Here is an 18,364-nt window from a genome sequence, read left to right on the forward strand (position 1 = left end):
AATTACACAGGCCTGATTTCTCCTGATGGTAATATCAGGAGAGAAAACAAACATCATATTTTTCAGTGCTCTCCATTGCAGATTCAACATGAAAACACAGTAGAAAACTGTGATAATCCAGTAAGCAAACAGCATATAGCAATGTCTCTCCCTAATCTATTTTTCTTCAACATAAAGAAAGAAGAATAAATATGTTCCTATGGTAATATTCTAAAGGTAATTAATCTATTTTGATGGAGTAGAGGGCAGAAAGTAAAAGATTACTGATGATTTTTTAAATGAGTAAATGAGGTGTATGCAAAAGGCAGTGGGAGAAGACCCTTTACTTTGAGGTCCATTCCTTCAAGATTACAAGGATTTCCAGAGAAAAATACTGCAAGGTAATCAGCGGCTGTCTCCACAGGACAATATTCTGCCTTTCTTCCCGCTCCCGCCTCTTCTTTTCGTTCACTGAAGAGGGGTCTGAAAAGCAATAGTGCAGAGATTAAAACAGAATTTCTAACATTTATGTTATTCTCTTCAATCACTTTAGATGAAAAGAGTTTTGTTTATTTCCCAAATAACAACTAACAGCAAGTCCTAGAGTCTTATGAAATGGCAACTGGTAGTACCTATAATCTCAGCACTTTGGAAGGCTGAGGAGGGAGGATCACTTGAGCTCAGTAGTTCAAGACCAGCCTGGCTAACATGGTGAAACTCCGTCTCTACTAATAATACAAAAATTAGCAAGGCATGATGGTATGCACCTGTAATCCCAGCTACTAGGGAGTCTGAAGCACAAGAATCCCTTGAACCTGGGAGGCAGAGGTTGCAGCGAACTGAGAGTGTGCCACTGCAGACCAGCCTGGGTGACAGAATGAGACTCTGGTCTCAAAAAAAAAAAAAAAAAAAAAGCAACTAGTCCAAACTCAGCATGGAAAGGATATGAATCACAGTAGTTCCCCCTTATCCACAGTTTCAGTAACACGTGGTCAACTATGGTCTGAAAATATTACATGGAAAATTCTGAAAATAAGCAATTCATAAGTTTTATTGTTTTAAGTTTATTTTTATTTTTTTTAAGAGACAGGGTCTCCATTCTTTTGCCCAGGCTGGAATGCAGTGGCATAATCACAGCTCACTTTAATCTCCAACTCCTGGGGTCAAGTGATCCTCCCACCTCAGCCTCCCAAGTAGCTACGACTACAGGTGTGTACCACCACACTCAGCTAATATTTTTGGTTTTTGTGGAGACGCAGTCTCACTACTTTGCCTGGGCTCATCTGAAACTCCTAGCCTCAAACGATCCTCCCACTTTGGCCTCCCAAAGTGCTGGAATTACAGGTGTGAGCTACTGCAGCCAAGCCCCTAAGTTTTACATTGTATCTGTTCTGAGTAGTGTAATAAAATCTCACCAGTCCTGCTCCATCCAGCCCAAGACTTGATTCATCCCTTTATTTAGTACATCCGTGCTGTATATGTTATCCCATTACTATATACAGAACAACACAGTGTTTTTCCTATATCCACTAGGAGTCATGAAATGTATCCCTCATGGATAAGGGGGGCTACTATATTATAGTTGCCATTTCTTAAGGAGTGTTACCTAGAGAACTGAGGCAAAACCAACTCCCTGCCTTGATAAACATCAGAACCTTTTGTAGAGGATGTCCTAAAGAAATGGTACTGAAAATTCCAGCAGTTGAATTTGGGATAGAGCTATAGATTTGGGGAAAAGTACTGAAATAAGTCTAAATTGGTCCACCTTCTATGAAGGGCATTCTATCAACCTAGGATCATATTACAGAACAAAGTGGTTTAGATCACAAAATGCTGAGGCAAACTAGTTGGTTCTAAACCTGGCTCTGCCTTCTACTAGTAATTTGATGTTGGGCAAGTTAGTTAATACTTTTGTGTCTCAGTTTTCTTTTCTGTAAAATGGGGATCACAATAGTACTTGTGTACACAAAGTACACAAAAGTACTGAAAATAGTACTTTTCAGGATCCTTGTAAGGATTAAATGAGATCACATATGTAAAGTTCTCAGAAGAGTTTAACACTTAGTAAGTGTCCAATTAAGGTTAGCTATTAATTGTCACCATCCATTGAAATTACGAAATGCTTTTTTTTTAATGAGACAGGGTCTCATTCTGTTGCCCAGGCTGGGGTGCACGTGGCAGCACGATCTCGGCTCACTGCAACCTCCACCTCCCTGGTTAAAGCGGTTCTCCTGCCTGAGCTTCCCGAGTAGCTGGGATCACAGGCATCTGCCACCGTGCCCGGCTAGTTTTTTTGGTATTTTCAGTAGAGATGAGGTTTCACCATGTTGGCCAGGCTAGTTTCAAACTCCTGACCTCAAGTGATCCCCATCTTGGCCTCCCAAAGTGCTAGGATTACAGGTGTGAGCCACCATGCCCGGCACAAAATGCATATACACTGTAAATTGGTAATTCCATTTCTAGGAATGATTAGGTATAAGGTGAAATGACTTGTACAACTTTATTCACCGCAGCATTATTTGTATTAGCAAAAAATAATCAATAAGCTACATATTACCAATAGAGGACAGAAGAGTGATTAAAGTATGGCACACTCATTAAACGGAAAGAAAAACTAAGCAGTCATAATAAAAAATACTTCTTTTTTTTTGAGACAGGGTCTTGCTCTGTCACCCAGCCTGGAGTGCAGTGGTGTGATCACAGCTCACTGCAGCCTTGTGGGCTCAAGCGATCCTCTCACCTTAGTTTTTCCAGTAGCTAGCTAGAACTTCAGGTGCATATGATCACATCCAGCAAATTTTAAAAATATTTTGTAGAGATGAGGTTTCCCTGTGTTGCCCTGGCTGGTCTCAAACTCCTGGGCTCAAGAGATCCTCCCGCCTTGGCCTCTCAAAGTGTTGGGATTATAGGCGTGAATCACCACGCCCAGCCTAAGAATAAGTTTTTCATGTACAGTTATAGCACAATCTCTAAAATGTTTTTAATTTTTTTTTTTTTTTTTTGAGACAGAGTCTCGCTCTGTAGCCCAGGCTGGAGTGCAGTGGTGGGATCTCAGCTCACTGCAAGCTCTGCCTCCCGGGTTTACGCCATTCTCCTGCCTCAGCCTCCCGAGTAGCTGGGACTACAGGTGCTCGCCACCTCGCCCGGCTAGTTTTTTGTATTTTTTAGTAGAGAGGAGGTTTCACGGGGTTAGCCAGGATGGTCTCGATCTCCTGACCTCGTGATCTGCCCGTCTCGGCCTCCCAAAGTGCTGGGATTACAGGCTTGAGCCACCGCGCCCGGCCCTAAAATGTTAAGTAAAAAATACATGGTACAAAAGAGTAAGTGTGACCTGCTAATGTTAATTTTAAATTCCAATGGGGTGAGCAGTAGAGGAAGAATATACAAACATATGTGCTCGCTAAAAGGAAAGAAAAAAATAGCACACAAAAGCTCCTAATGGGAAGACACTATGATGTATGCAATGCCCATCTTGGAATCCTGAAACTCTTGGTGAAATTGCCAAGTTTACTGATAACCAAAGTAACTCAAAAGTCAGATCAGTGCTGCAAAATGTCATCCGCAAGGCAATACGGTGATTAAAACAAACAAATGAGGCCGGGCGCGGTGGCTCACCCCTGTAATCCCAGCACTTTGGGAGGCCAAGGCGGGTGGACCACCTGAGGTCAGGAGTTCACCCTGGCCAACATGGTGAAACACCATCTCTACTAAAAATACAAAAATTGGCTGGGCGTGGTGGCGCATGCCTTTAATTCCAGTTACTCGGGAGGCTGAGGCAGGAGAATTGCTTGAACCCGGGAGGCGGAGGTTGCAGTGAGCCGAGAATGCACCATTACACTCCAGCCTGGTGACAGAGCGAGAGTCCGTCTCAAAAAAACAAACAAACAAACAAATGAAAACTACTATTTCAGATAGCTTGCACTTCCTCTAAAAGAGGAGAATTGCTGTGAAAATACTGCCACACTAGAGTATTATTTGCAATGTGTTTGAGATGTCAAACAATTCAAAAGCTAAAAAAAAACAGCATGATTACTAGAAAAGAAAAACTTTTCTTTCATTTTCCTTTAAATGTATGAAGGAAAGTTTCTACTTAAATCATCCATATTAATAAAGGTCATCATTTTCAGTGTAACTGTATAAACAGGAGTCAAATACACTGAAATTTACCACAAATTCCAATTTGGCTAAAATACAAGTTTATTCATCTCAAACTATAATTTTAATGTATACATATGTAACCTGCTATGCACATGTACCCTAGAACTTAAAGTATAATAAAAAAAAATAATAAATAAATAAATAAATAAATAAATAAATAAATAAATTTTTAAATGATACTCACATTCTAACTTTTTTGATAACTGTATACTTAAGAACAGTGTAGTAAGTTTATAATCTACTTCTAGAATTACAAAATAGCACAATAAAATTGAGCACTGAGCAAAGCCAAATAAACACTGACCATACCATAAGATTAACAAGTAATCTTGCACCTGGAACACTGTTTATGTGATTGTAGCCAGGCTGCTTCTGCCATCACTGTGAAAAATCACCTTACAGGCCCTGACTGACCCATAATTTAATTTACTAAGAAGATATTAATATAAGATTAAAAATACAAGAAGTAATATATCTCTATTTTATTCCAATGAAAACTATATCATTTAAACCCATAGCACTCCTCTCTCCAAACCATCAAAATTTACCTGTGAAATTTCCATTATGTTGTTCCTTGTTCATTGCTACACGTCTCTGGTCACAATTTTTTCCATTCTCTGCCATTTCATAGATCAGTAACTCTTGAGGAGCTAATACAGCAAAATAAAATCCAGCAATACGTTACAAACTTCTGCTGTGTAGCCATGACTGAATAAAACTGAATACAGGAATAACATCACAGTAATAACCCATACGATATGTATGATGTGTTTGCACTTTTTTCTTTTATAACCAAACTTTGAACAATTTATATAGATATTCCAATACAAATAGTAAAAATATAAAAGCCATATAGTTGTATACCTTTTCCTAGTAGTTATTTCAGGGATTTTCCAGATTGAAATTTGGAGGTAATTTGTCCACAGAAGGAGGATATCAAGCACTAGCACCTCCAAATGTTAACACACTAGAAGGTCTAATATCTTTCTAATTTACAATTTAATATCATACTACTATGTACTCAGAATTAATCTTATCATTTTTACCTTTTTACCATTTTCTTTCATATTTCCTTTAACATTATTATATAAAAATAGAATATACTATGAAAGATGCTGCAAATGTTGATACATAAATCTAAGATCATAGACCAGTTTTTTTTTTTTTTTTCGAGACGGAGTCTCGCTCTGTAGCCCAGGCTGGAGTGCAGTGGCCGGATCTCAGCTCACTGCAAGCTCCGCCTCCCGGGTTTACGCCATTCTCCTGCCTCAGCCTCCCAAGCAGCTGGGACTATAGGCGCCCGCCACCTCGCCCGGCTAGTTTTGCTTTTTTTTTTTGTATTTTTTAGTAGAGACGGGGTTTCGCCGTGTTAGCCAGGATGGTCTCAATCTCCTGACCTCGTGATCCGCCCATCTCGGCCTCCCAAAGTGCTGGGATTACAGGCTTGAGCCACCGCGCCCAGCCATAGACCAGTTTTATTTAGGAAACAATTCTACTGAATAAAATGATATGGGCAAAAAAAAAATTTTTTTTGAAATGTTTAAGATAGTTAAATGTACTTTATTTATAACATGCTTCATACTACAGATATCAGTGCTTCTACTTTAAATCACTGTAATACAACATATAAAAACCAGAATGCCTGTGATTGTATCATTCTTCAGGTGTTAGTAAAGCAAAACTTTCACTCAAAAAGTACATCACTTCAATAAAAGGCTAAAATGCTGAGTCCTTAATACAATATTAAATCCCCCTTGCCCAGACACTTATAAAAAGACAACTGGGGCCAGGTGTGGTGGCTCATGACTATAATCCTAGCGCTTTGGGAGACCAAGGTGGTGTGATCGCTTGAGGTCAGGAGTTTGAGGCCAGTCTGGGCTACACAGTGAAATCTCATCTCTACATACGATAAATAAAATAGCCAGGAGTGATGATCCATGCCTATAGTTCTAGTTGCTCAGCTCAGGGGTTCAAGGCTACAGTGAGGTATGACCGTGCCACTACATTATAGCCTGGGCAAGAGGGAGACCCTGCTTAAAAAAAAAAAAAAAAAAAAAGAAAGTGAAAATAAATACAACCCACAGGGGAAAGTATTCACAAATCACATATATTTCATAAGATGCATGGACCTGGACTGCAAACTCTTACAACTCAGTAATAAAAAGCAAATAATCCAATTAATAAACAGAGAGGAGCTGCAGAGATATTTCTCCAAAGATAAACAAATCGTTAATAAGTACATAAAAAGATGTCTATCATCTTCAGCCATGAAGGAAATGCAAATTAAACCACAATGAGATATAATCTCATACCTGTTAGGATGGTTATAGTAAAAAAGACAGACAATAGGCTGGGTGCGGTGGCTCATGCCTGTAATCCCAGAACTTTGGGAGGCTGAGGTAGGTGGATCACAAGGTCAGGAGTTCAAGACCAACCTGCCCAAAATGGCGAAACCCCGTCTCTACTAAAAATACAAAAATTAGCCTGGTGTGGTGGCGGGGACCTGTAACCCAGTTACTCGGGAGGCTGAGGCAGGAGAATCGCTTGAACTCAGGAGGCGGAGGTTGCAGTGAGCCGAGATCACGCCACTGCACTCCAGCCTGGGCGACAGAGTGAGACTCCATCTCAAAAAAAAAAAAATAAAAAATTAACACCTTTTGTCTGTTGACAGTGTCACTATGAACATTCCTGAATTGTTGAGTCATATGATAACTGTATTTTACCTTTGGAGGAGCTGACAGATTTGTTTTCCAAAGCAGCTGAACTCTTTTGCATTCCCTTCAGCAGTTCCGATTTCTCTACATCCTCACTAACACTTGTTATTAATTATTATGTCTTTTTATTTTTGAGACAGAGTCTTGCTCTTATTGTCCAGGCTGGAGTACAATGGCGCAATCTCGGCTCACTGCAACCTCCGCCTCTGGGGTTCAGGCGATTCTCCTGCCTCAGCCTCCCGAGTAGCTGGGTTACAGGTCCTCACCACCACACCAGGCTAATTTTTGTATTTTTAGTAGAGACGGGGTTTCGCCATTTTGGCCAGGCTGGTCTTGAGCTCCTGACCTCATGATCCGCCTGCCTCGGCCTCCCAAAGTGCTGGGATTACAGGCATGAGCCACCGCACCCAGCCTATAACCCAAATGTCTTATGAACTGATGAATGGATATAGGAAATATGGTATATAATATATCCAAACAATGAAATATTAATCAGCCATAAAAAGAAATAAAGTAGTAATACATACTACTGCATCAATGGAGTCTGAAAATATGCTAAGTGAAAGAAGTCAGTCACAAAAGACTACATGTTATGATTCCCATTTATATGAAATTTCCAGAATATGCATATCCATAACAACAGAAAGTAGCAAATTAGCTGGAGAAAGATGGGGAGTAGCTGCCAATGAGTTGTGAGTTTCTTTCTGGGGTGATAATGTTCTAAAATTGTTTTGATAGTTACATAGATGTGAACATACTGTTTAAATGGGTGAATTACATGATATGTGAATTATGTTTCAATAAAGCCGTTTAAGAATAGTTACCAGCAGGAACTATTTGAACTTCCAAATATTCATAGGAAATATATGTTGTGAGTACATATGAATAATAACACATATGAAAAAGAATGGTATACTGTTCTACAAATCTCATTTATTCATTCATTCATTTAGTTATGTTGCCCAGGCTGGTCTCGAACTCCTGGCCTGAAGTGATCCTCCTGCCTCAGCTTCCCAAAGTGGTAGGATTCCAGGCATGAGCCACTACCCGGGCTTGTCTATATTTAATAGAAGACTCAAGAGTATTAGGAGTATTCTCATGGCCAAGTGGCTCAAATTTTTATATTTTATGAGCAGATTCAGTGACAGTTTAGAATTCAAAGTCAGATATATGAGTTAGGGGGTTATATTATTAAGAAAGAAAACTCATGAAATCACTTGATAAGGTCTGTTTACCCATTCACTCAAAAAATATTAACTGAACACTCTGTATGTGCCAAGAGTCATGCTAGATTTATATTTAGCTGATCAGAATATGATATGGTCATGGGTCCAATCTTCCTGTAGTTTGATAGCTGGTGCTAATTTATTCCTTGACTAAACTATAATTATTGTAAATATTTTCAAAATTTATGCCTCATAAAGGAAAACAAGTGAAAGACTACAAAAATGATGGGAAAAAAAGCACACATTCATCTGCGTAATATTCTCCTTTTTAAGGTACAATCCATTTGTGGATACCTTTGTTTTGTTGTCTTCAATGCTGAATAAGCAAATAAACATATCAAGAAATAAAATAAAGGTTTCTATTAGTATAGATATCCTTAAGTAGACAATCATAAGATTTAAAATCTGAAAAATCTGGATTTGATCCCAGATTTGCCACTAACTAGCTGTGTGATCTTAAGCAAAGTTTCATTTTCTTTAGGCCTTGATTTTTTGGATTCACAAAATGAGCACAATAATTGCCATTTTCAAATGATTGATGTGTAGATGAAATAATCTATGTATGTATATATATGTTTGTTGATATGCATGCATGTGTGACTATAAATGCCAATACATCAAAAGGGTAGGAGGTAATAAACTTACAAAATGCCTAAACTAGAAAAACAACTTCACGGCACATGCCTCATTGTTACGGTATCAGTGATGCCAGTGTTGTTCATTCAGCTCTCATTTTAAAAGTTCTTGGGTCTCCAATGGGCACTGAGGATACAAATATGAATAGGATAAGGAGGTCCCTGTCCTCAAGAGGATCACAGTCTGGTAAAGAAGCCAAACGAACACAAGAAATCAATTATAACAGGGATGAAATAGGCATTTAAATAAAATTAGATGAAAAGACAATGTTTTAGTTAGGTCTTAAGAGTCTAACAGGGCCAGGCACGATGGCTCACGCCTGTAATCCCAACAGTTTGGGAGGCCCAGGTGGGCGGATCAAAAGGTCAGGAGATCAAGACCATCCTGGCTAACATGGCGAAACCCCGTCTCTACTAAAAATACAAAAAAATATCCAGGCGCGGTGGTGGGCACCTATAGTCCCAACTACTTGGGAGGCTGAGGCAGGAGAATGGCATGAACCCACGAGGCAGAGCTTGCAGTGAGCCGAGATTGCACCACTGCACTCCAGCCTGGACGACAGAGCAAGAAAAAAAAAAAAAAAAAAAAAAAGAGTCTAACAGACTGGAGAAATTTGTAAATCTATCTAAACATCAGTTTTTCTTAGTTTGTAAAACAGAGATAACATGACACACATCAGAGGGTTTAAACAAGGTAATGTACATAAAATACTAACATATTGCCTCACCTTTCATGTGACCTCAACATATACTAGCTATGATGAAGTCTATGAAGTAGAAAATACTATGGGAGCTCAGAGGACAATATATTCAGACGAGTTCGTAGAAGCTGAAATTTTGACTTTGCAAACTTAAGTCATACTTGTGTGAAGATTCAGCAAAAAATATAATGTAGCTCAAGCAATTACAAAACAACAACAGGCCGGGCGCGGTGGCTCAAGCCTGTAATCCCAGCACTTTGGGAGGCCGAGACGGGCGGATCACGAGGTCAGGAGATCGAGACCATCCTGGCTAACCCCGTGAAACCCCGTCTCTACTAAAAACATACAAAAAACTAGCCGGGCGAGGTGGCGGGCGCCTGTAGCCCCAGCTACCTGGGAGGCTGAGGCAGGAGAATGGCGTAAACCCGGGAGGCGGACCTTGCAGTGAGCTGAGATCCGGCCACTGCACTCCAGCCCGGGCGACAGAGTGAGACTCCGTCTCAAAAAACAAACAAAAAAAAAAACAAAAAAAATCCCAACCACAATAAAAACCAAAGATGTTAGAGCATCACAATACGATTACAAAATGGAAATCTATTTCACAAATCTGAATTTTATTAATAAAAAAATCAACTGAGGATGTTTGAAATGGAACCATATAAAAAAGTTAATGATTTTCCACCTGCCATTTAACTTGAAACTATACTTAAGTTCTGCAAATATTTAAAACTATGTGGGTTTGGCTGGTTGTGGTGGCTCATGCGTGTAATTCCAGCACTTTGGGAGGCTGAGGCGGGCAGATCACCTGAGGTCAGGAGTTCGAGACCAGCCTGGCCAACATGGCAAAACCCCATCTCTACTAAAAATACATAAATTAACTGGGTGTGGTGGCTTGCGCCTGTAATCCCAGCTATTCGGGAGGCTGAGGCAGGCGAATCACTTGAACCCAGGAGGTGGAGGTCGCAGTGAGCTGAGATCGCACCACTGCACTCCAGCCTGGGCAACAGAGCAGGACTCCATCTCAAGCAAAAAAAAAAAAAAAAAACCTATGTGTGTTCATATTCAACCAAATCTTATAGGCAATATCTTTTAAAAATATTTTAAAGATATTTAAACATTTGTAAATATCTAAATATATGATGTTTACATATAAGATATTTAAGGATATTTAAGATATTTTAAAGCCAGCCATTCATCTCTATCACAGTAAGTAAAATTTATTTAATCTGTGATGAAAAGATAAACAGGGCACAAAAGGGTTTGCTTTACAAATAACATTCTAAAACCTTTCCCTACAAAACACTGACAACTGAACTCATTTGCCCCTATTTACTCTTTCCCATAGTGTCATTGTTTTACCCAAAACATTTTGGGTCTATGAGTGCATACTTATAACAATGGTATTGCACAATTATTTGAACGTTTTGTTTTTAAGCTATTGCAGCAGCGGTTTTCATTTGAGCAAATAATGTGTTCTTACACAATGTGCTAAAAAAGAAGAGCATACTGACATTTCCTTCTCCAAAATTCTGTTTAGAAAACATAATAGTCTGAAATTTTGTTTTGTAAGAAATAACCCAGGGAATGAAGTTATTTTCATCAGTCTATTTCTTCACGAACAAAATAAATTCACAGTTTAAAAAACAACTTTTCAAAACCTTTTTGTCATTCCCAAAAGAAGGAAATATAGCGTAAGGCCAAACAAGAGGGCCACTGTTTAAACAGTTAAGCTTAAAAAGAATCAAAATCCTTTTTTTTTTTTTTTTTTTTTTTGCATTTTGACCATTTAGGATGATTTAAAACCATCCCAAGTATGAAACAATCAAAATAAAAGAACCACTAGTGTTCTAAATAGTTAAGCTTATAAAAATTTCAAAGCTTTTCTGTATTTTAACCATTTTGTAAAGGATTTTACATTTTTCCTTGCCTTTCAAAATTCCCTTGAAAACATCCTCACTTTGCCTCTTCTTTCCCCAATCATACATACTGTAAAACTTTGCAAAAGTGCAATGCCTCCAGAATCCTCTGCATTCTTATGATCTGTCTAAGCAGCTGAACATAACTGAAGAAAATCACACAATTACACAGCCACTTCAAATTCTTAATTCAACAAATATGTATCAATGGTCTATTATGTGCCAATTATTATTATTATCATTATTATTTTGAGACAGTCTCACTGTGTTGCCCAGGCTGGAGTGCAGTGGCATGATCTCAGTTCACTGCAACCTCTGTTTCCTGGGTTCAAGTGATTCTCCTGTCTCAGCCCCCCAAGTAGCTGGGACTACAAGCACCCATCACCACGCCCGGCTAATTTTTGTATTTTTAGTAAAGATGGGGTTTTACTATGTTGGCCAGGCTGGTCTTAAACTCCTGACCTCGTGATCAACCCACCTCGGCCTCCCAAAGTGCTGGGATTACAGGCGTGAGCCACCGTGACCCGCCTATTATTATTTTTGAGACAGAGTCTCACTCTGTTTCGCAGGCTGGCGTGCAATAGCACAATATTGCACGATCTCAGTTCACTGCAACCTCCGCCTCCTGGGTTCAAACAATCCTCCTGCCTCAGCTTCCTAAGTAGCTGGGACTACATGTGTGCACCACCATGACAGGCTGATTTTTATAGAGATAGGGTTTCGCCATGTTGTCCAGGCTGGTCTCAAACTCCTGGGCTCAAGTGATCCGCCCATCTCAGCCTCCCAAAGTACTGGGATTAAAGGCTTGAGCCACTGTACCCAGCCCAGTTATTAAGATGCCAAATCTCAAACCTAAAATTGATGATTCCTGCTAATAATCTTTTTTTTTACTTTGACAATATTTCATTCTTTGTTCTTGCTCCTAAAATGTTTTACCCTCCTTTTTCCTTTCTTATTTTCAGGCGCTGACTTTTTTTTTTAGACAGGGTCTCACTCTGTCCCCTGGGCTGCAGTGCAGTGGTGCAATAATGGCTTACTGCTCCCTCGACCTCCTGGGTTCAAGTGATCCTCCCACTTCAGCCTCCCGAGCAGCTGGAACTACAGGAACATGCCACCATGTCAAGCTAATTTTTGTATTTTTTTTGTAGAGACTGGGTTTCCTCATGTTGCCCAGGCTGGTCTTGAACTCCTGGGCTCAAGTGATCCCCCAGCCTTGGCCTCCCAAAGTGCTGGGATTACAGGTATGAACCGTGTCCAGCCCTGTTACATTTTTTTAAACAACAAAAGCAGTGAGAGAATTTGCCAATCCCACTATTACTAAGCCTACTAAAATATTTACACTTCACCCATGTCAGCATTCTTTCTCTCTTTATGACTTGGCAGTGTCCTCTACTTACCAAAGGCCATTATGTCAATATATATATCATTCCCTTCCTCCTTCTCAGGGACTTTACTCCTTCTGTTCTCACTGTGTAATCAATCTTTACCCCTTTATTCTCACCAGAAAATAAGCATTATTCAGTATTTCCCATTTTTCATTCCTCCTTCATAAACAGTTCTCAAAACAGTTGCCTACATACATACAGTCTCCACTTACTCATCACTATATTTCTGCCTGATCCATTGTGGTATGACTTCTGCCCCGACAAATAAAAATAAATTGCTTTTGTGAAGATTACCGATTACCTCCATTTGCCAAATCCAAAGGACACATCTTACTGAACCTCTTACCTTCACTGAACACAAGTATCCACTCCCTATTTCTTGAAATACTTTCATTTTCCTTCCTATTTCTCTGACGGTTCTCCCTGCTCTATGTCCCGGGGTTCTTCAAAGCCTGGTCCTAGATTCCTTTTTGTATTCCCTTTATACTCTCTCCCTAATGATGTCATCTATTCACTCAGCCTTAAATACCCTCTACATACTGACAATTCTTTCTTTCAAAGGCAAAATGATGTTGCGATACTGTTTTATGAAAGTGCTTTATGAATATGCTGTAAGAATAATTAGAATCACAGAAGGAACCTTAGAGAGTATCAAGCCTATTCTACTTATTCACAGATAAACATCTCAGAGGTAAGTGACTTGTATAACATCACAGAACAAGTTAGTGGCAAACCTGGAGGCAGGATCCAGATACAACAGTCATCTTAGTAGTACACTGACCTATTGGGAAGACAACCCCACCCTCCAAACTAAATCAAAAATTATTTTTCTGAGAATATTGAAAGGGACAAGCTCAAGCTAGAAAAGTGAGGTAACATAAGAGCTGGCCCCAAAATGTGATTTAGAAGTTAAAGACTCAAATCTTTTTTCTTGAGATAGTCTTTCTCTGTCACCCAGGCTGGCGTGCAGTGGAGCAATCACAGCTCACTGCAACCTCCACCTTCAGTGGAGCAATCAGAGCTCACTGCAACATCTGCCTTCCAGGTTCAAGCCATTCTCCTGCCTCAGTCTACCCAGTAGCTGGGATTACAGGCATGCACCCCCATGCCCGGCTAATTTTTTTGTATTTTTTAGTAGAGACGGGGTTTCACCATGTTGGTCACGCTGGTCTTGAACTCCTGACCTCAGGCGATCCGCTAGCCTCGGCCTCCCAAAGTGTTGGGGTTACAGGCATAAGCCACTGTGCCTGGCCTAAGACTCAAATCTAATCAAAATGGGAGTACAGGTTGCTGTAGGTTTTTTATGTTATACTGGGGGGCATTATTAGGCTGGATTCATAACCATAAAATTATTAACTAAACTGCCTGAAAAAAATAATTTAAGGGGACTGGTTTTATGATAAAAGAGAAGTTAAACAAAACAAAATGGTAACTCTATCTCCAGCACAGTGCAGTGGAAGTTAGCCTATAAATCTCATATCTATTGGGGCACACAGCATGATTATCAAGGCCTTTGATCATCTCACCATCCATCTTTGAATTCATGCTCCCAAATAGTATTTTGTGTATAATCTGACTTCTCATGCCAACTGGCTATAAGGAGAGTATATGCTTGTAATGGGCTGAATTGTGCCCCCTCAAATTCATATGGCGAAGTCCTAATACTCATGTGACTATAATTTGGAGATACTGCCTTTAAGAAGCTAACCAAGGTTAAATGAGGTAATAAGGGTGGTACCCTAATAAGGACTCATGTCCTTATTGGAAGAAGTACCAGACAGTTTTCTCTTCTACCTGGACACAGAGGAAAGACTATGTAAGGACACAGAGAGAAGGTGGCTGTCTGTAAGCCGGGAAGAGAGTCCTCACCAGAAATAAACCCTGCTGGCACCTTGATCTTGGACTTGCAGCCTACAAAACTGGGAGAAAAACAATTTCTGTTGTTTAAACCATCTGATCTGTAGTATTCTGTCATGACAACCCTAGCAGAGCAATACAATGATGATTAGTATAAATAAGGGTATCCAGATTGCAGAATAGTTTTGTTTGTTTTGTTTTGTTTTTTTTTGTAGAGACAAGAGTCTCACTATGTTACCCAGAGTGATCTTCTGGGTACCAAGTGATCCTCCTGTCTCAGCCTCCCAAAGTGCTAGGATTACAGGTGAGAGCCATCTTGTCTAGCTAGACTACCTTTTATCCAGAAAAACCTGATGTATTTTACTGCATGTGTCTTCAAACTGCAACAGTGACTAATCTAGCATCAACATACCCTGTTAATCTTACTTATTATCATCTTCATCATGACCCATTTTATAGGGAAAAAGGAAAACTTGGTGGCTGAAAGCTGCCAATATGTCCTGACTTACTAGTTATATGATTTTAGGTTAAATAATTTGCATTTGTGCATATTTGTAAAATATCTCCATCCTTATTTTTCTTTTTTGAGATGGAGTTTTGCTCTTGTTGCCCAGGCTGGAGTGCAATGGCGCGATCATGGCTCACTGCAACCTCCGCCTCCTGAGTTCAAGCGATTCTCCTGCCTCAGCCTCCTGAGTAGCTGGAATTACAGGTGTGTGCCACCACACCCAGTTACTTTTTGTATTTTTAGTAGAGACAGGGTTTCACCACGTTGGCCAGGCGGGTCTCAAACTCTTGACCTTAGGTGATCTACCCACCTTGGCCTCCCAAAGTGCTGGGATTACAGGTGTGAGCCACTGTGCCCAGCCCCCATTCCTATTTTTATGTCACCCTTAAATGTTTTTGTTTTGCTTTGGGGGATTCTCAACAAGTTAGTTTCTCTACTTTAAGATAATTTTTTTTTTGAGATGGAGTTTCACTCTTGTTGCCCAGGCTTGAGTGCAATGGCATAATTTCGGCTCACTGCAACCTCTGCTTCCCAGATTCAAGTGATTCTCCTGTCTCAGCCTCCCAAGTAGCTGGGATTACAGATGTCTGCCACCACGCCTGGCTAATTTTTTGTATTTAGTAGAGATGGGGTTTCACCATGTTGGTCAGGCTGGTCTGGAACTCCTGACCTCTCAGGTGATCCACCCGCCTCAGCTTCCCAAAGTGCTGGGATTACAGGTGTGAGCCACCACGCCCAGCCAAGATAAATTATATATAAGTACACTACACAGTGACTGGCACATAGCAGTCACTTAATGTTAGTTTCTCCATGCTCTTTAATATTTTTAATGGAGTATCATACCCATTAATCTCCATGCTTCTTGAATGTCACAATTTTTCCAAAAAAATCATGGTAAATGCTGCCCTGAGTATTCACTTACAGGTACTTCCTTTCCATATTAGTATGCTATAGAAAAGCCTATGTAACTGGTTTCCACAGACTACATAACAGAAGTAGCCACAGATTTAGAACAATCTTAGCTTGTGTTGTATAACAAAAATGAATTATTCTTCATCAATCTAAACATCTTGAAATGTACTACAAGGATAATCCGTCAAAAATTATTATGAGGTAAAAGGGTTCTAGTCTATCCACATAGCTAAAGTAAGATGAAATAATCATTTTTAAGGAGAGCCACTTTTCAAAATTCAATCAAATAGCACTAATTTTTAAAATCTGTGATGATAGAATGTCAGTGAGATTCCTAGATGTAGGAGTAAATCCAAGTATTCCTAGTCTGTTTAAAATGTTGAAATGTCCTCAAACAGAAATCTAACACATATTCTTGACCTTCAGTGGCATCTACTTTGCACCGAGCGCACGTTTGTAATTTAGTTTTGTTTGTAAGAATGAGGTTGCTGAAACAAATCTTATAGGTCTGTGGATGGGGTTGAGAAGACAGAAACCGGGCAGAAGCATAACGCAAACATCAAATAATTTTCATTTTGAACACTTACATAGATACAAGAAACGTATTAAAAGAGTGTAACAGACCTTAACTGAAGCTGAAGCATTTAAAACAGAGTTAACATTAAATGTGGGGTTTTTTTTGTTTCCTGCAGAAGTGCTTAGAAAACACTGCAAAAATCAGCTCACAAAGGTTCTTTGTAGGCTGTATATCCAGTGCTAAGACTATAATACTCCATTCATTTTAAACATTAGCCACACTTGTAATACAAAAACAATGTGCAAGTAAATTACTGAGAGTCCCCCCCAAGGAAAACAAAAACCATTTATGGATAACATGATAAAAGCATCTCCCTGAGTAATATAAGAGTTATTGAAAAAGTTAACAAGGTAGAAAAGGAAAAGAAAGTGAGGGTAACAGAACCATTGATTTTCATTTTCTTAGCAACATAATTCCAAAATAAAACGAACATACTTCCTTTAAAAAAAATCATCTATCCAGATGAATTTTACTTTCTCAAATAAAAAATTATGTCAGTGTGCTCAATAAAACACATTGTTCTTTATACAAGGCACACAAAGACAGCCAATAAGTATTATGCTTCTCAGTAACCTTTCTTGCTTTCAGAAGTATCTATATTTTTTGTTGTTTGTTTGTTTTGTGACAGGGTCTTTCTCTGTCACCCAGGCTAGAGTGCAGTAGCACGGTCACAGGTCACCACAGGCTGGAACTCGGGCTCAAGCGATGCTCTGGCCTCAACCTCCAGAAGTATCTTTTCTTAATTGGATTAGACTACTCCAAAATAGCTGTAGATTTCCCTAAAACTGTTAAGATTAAGGAACTATGACTTACTTTTGGAAACAAAATAATCTGAGTAATATATCTCTACAAATGAGGCTTTGATACAGTTTTCCACTTGTGCAGGGGTATAAAGCCAAAGATAATTCAAATAGAACGCACAATATCAGAATAACTATCAGATCATCTGACACTCTGAATCAGATAACAGTATCTACCATGTGGGTGTTCCAGTTAAACAACATGTACTCTGAAAATTCATAATGATGTGAATGGGAATATATGAAAAAAATTTATTGAATCTTTTTCAACTTTCTAAGGTCTTGGGGAGGGCTGGGCATGATGGCTCACACCTGTAATAATCCTATCGTTTTGGGAGGCCGACAAACGAAGATCATTTGAGGCCAGGAGGTCCAGACCAGCCTGGGAAACATAGTGAGACCCCATCTCTTAAAAGAAAAACAAAACAAAACAAAAAAACAATTAGCCAGGTGTGGTGGTATGTGCGTATAGTCCCAGGTACTTGGGAGGCTGAGGCCAGAGGACTGCCTGAGTCCAGAAGTTTGAGGTTGCAGTGAGCTATGATTGTGGCACTGCACCTCAACCTGGGCGATAGAGTAAGACCGTGTTAAAAGTAAAGAAAAGAAAAGAAAGGAGGGAGGGAGGAAGTGAGGGAGGGAGGGAAGCAAAGAAGGAAGTCAGTCAGTCTTGGGGAATTAGACAAATTAAAATGCCAAATTAGGATACAATTTAAAAGCATTCAGAATCTCCATAAATCTCCCAATAATGGATCAGCAGGTTATGAGGGTACATATTTCTGGAGTAAAAAGTTCCTCAACTTAAATCTAGTGATGTATAAAATACACTCGACTCATCACAGGTTTCTAATTGCTGAAAAACTAGAAACTGTCCTGGGTCTAATTTTTTTTTTTTTTTCCTTTTAAAAACAAAGTCTCGCTCTGCTCTATCACCCAGGCTGGAGTGCAGTGGTGCCATCTCGGCTTACCACAACCTCCACCTCCCAGGTTCAAGTAATT

General features: G+C 39.5%; 1 protein-coding gene across 2 annotated transcripts in view; it reads right to left on the reverse strand.

The window, feature by feature from the left end:
* VMP1 (vacuole membrane protein 1) overlaps window positions 1-18,364 on the reverse strand; it is a 142,304-nt gene that overhangs the window by 112,610 nt on the left and 11,330 nt on the right. For both annotated transcript variants that reach the window (XM_031934274.1, XM_023204650.3), the window contains 2 exons: window positions 4,686-4,787; window positions 327-462 (listed from right to left, as the gene is read on the reverse strand). In XM_031934274.1, the coding sequence (XP_031790134.1) occupies window positions 327-462; window positions 4,686-4,761 (212 nt within the window). In that variant the 5' untranslated portion in view covers window positions 4,762-4,787. The remainder of the gene's footprint in view (window positions 1-326; window positions 463-4,685; window positions 4,788-18,364) is intronic.

Source organism: Piliocolobus tephrosceles, chromosome 16 (genome assembly GCF_002776525.5).
Source record: "Piliocolobus tephrosceles isolate RC106 chromosome 16, ASM277652v3, whole genome shotgun sequence".
Lineage (NCBI taxonomy): Eukaryota > Metazoa > Chordata > Mammalia > Primates > Cercopithecidae > Piliocolobus > Piliocolobus tephrosceles.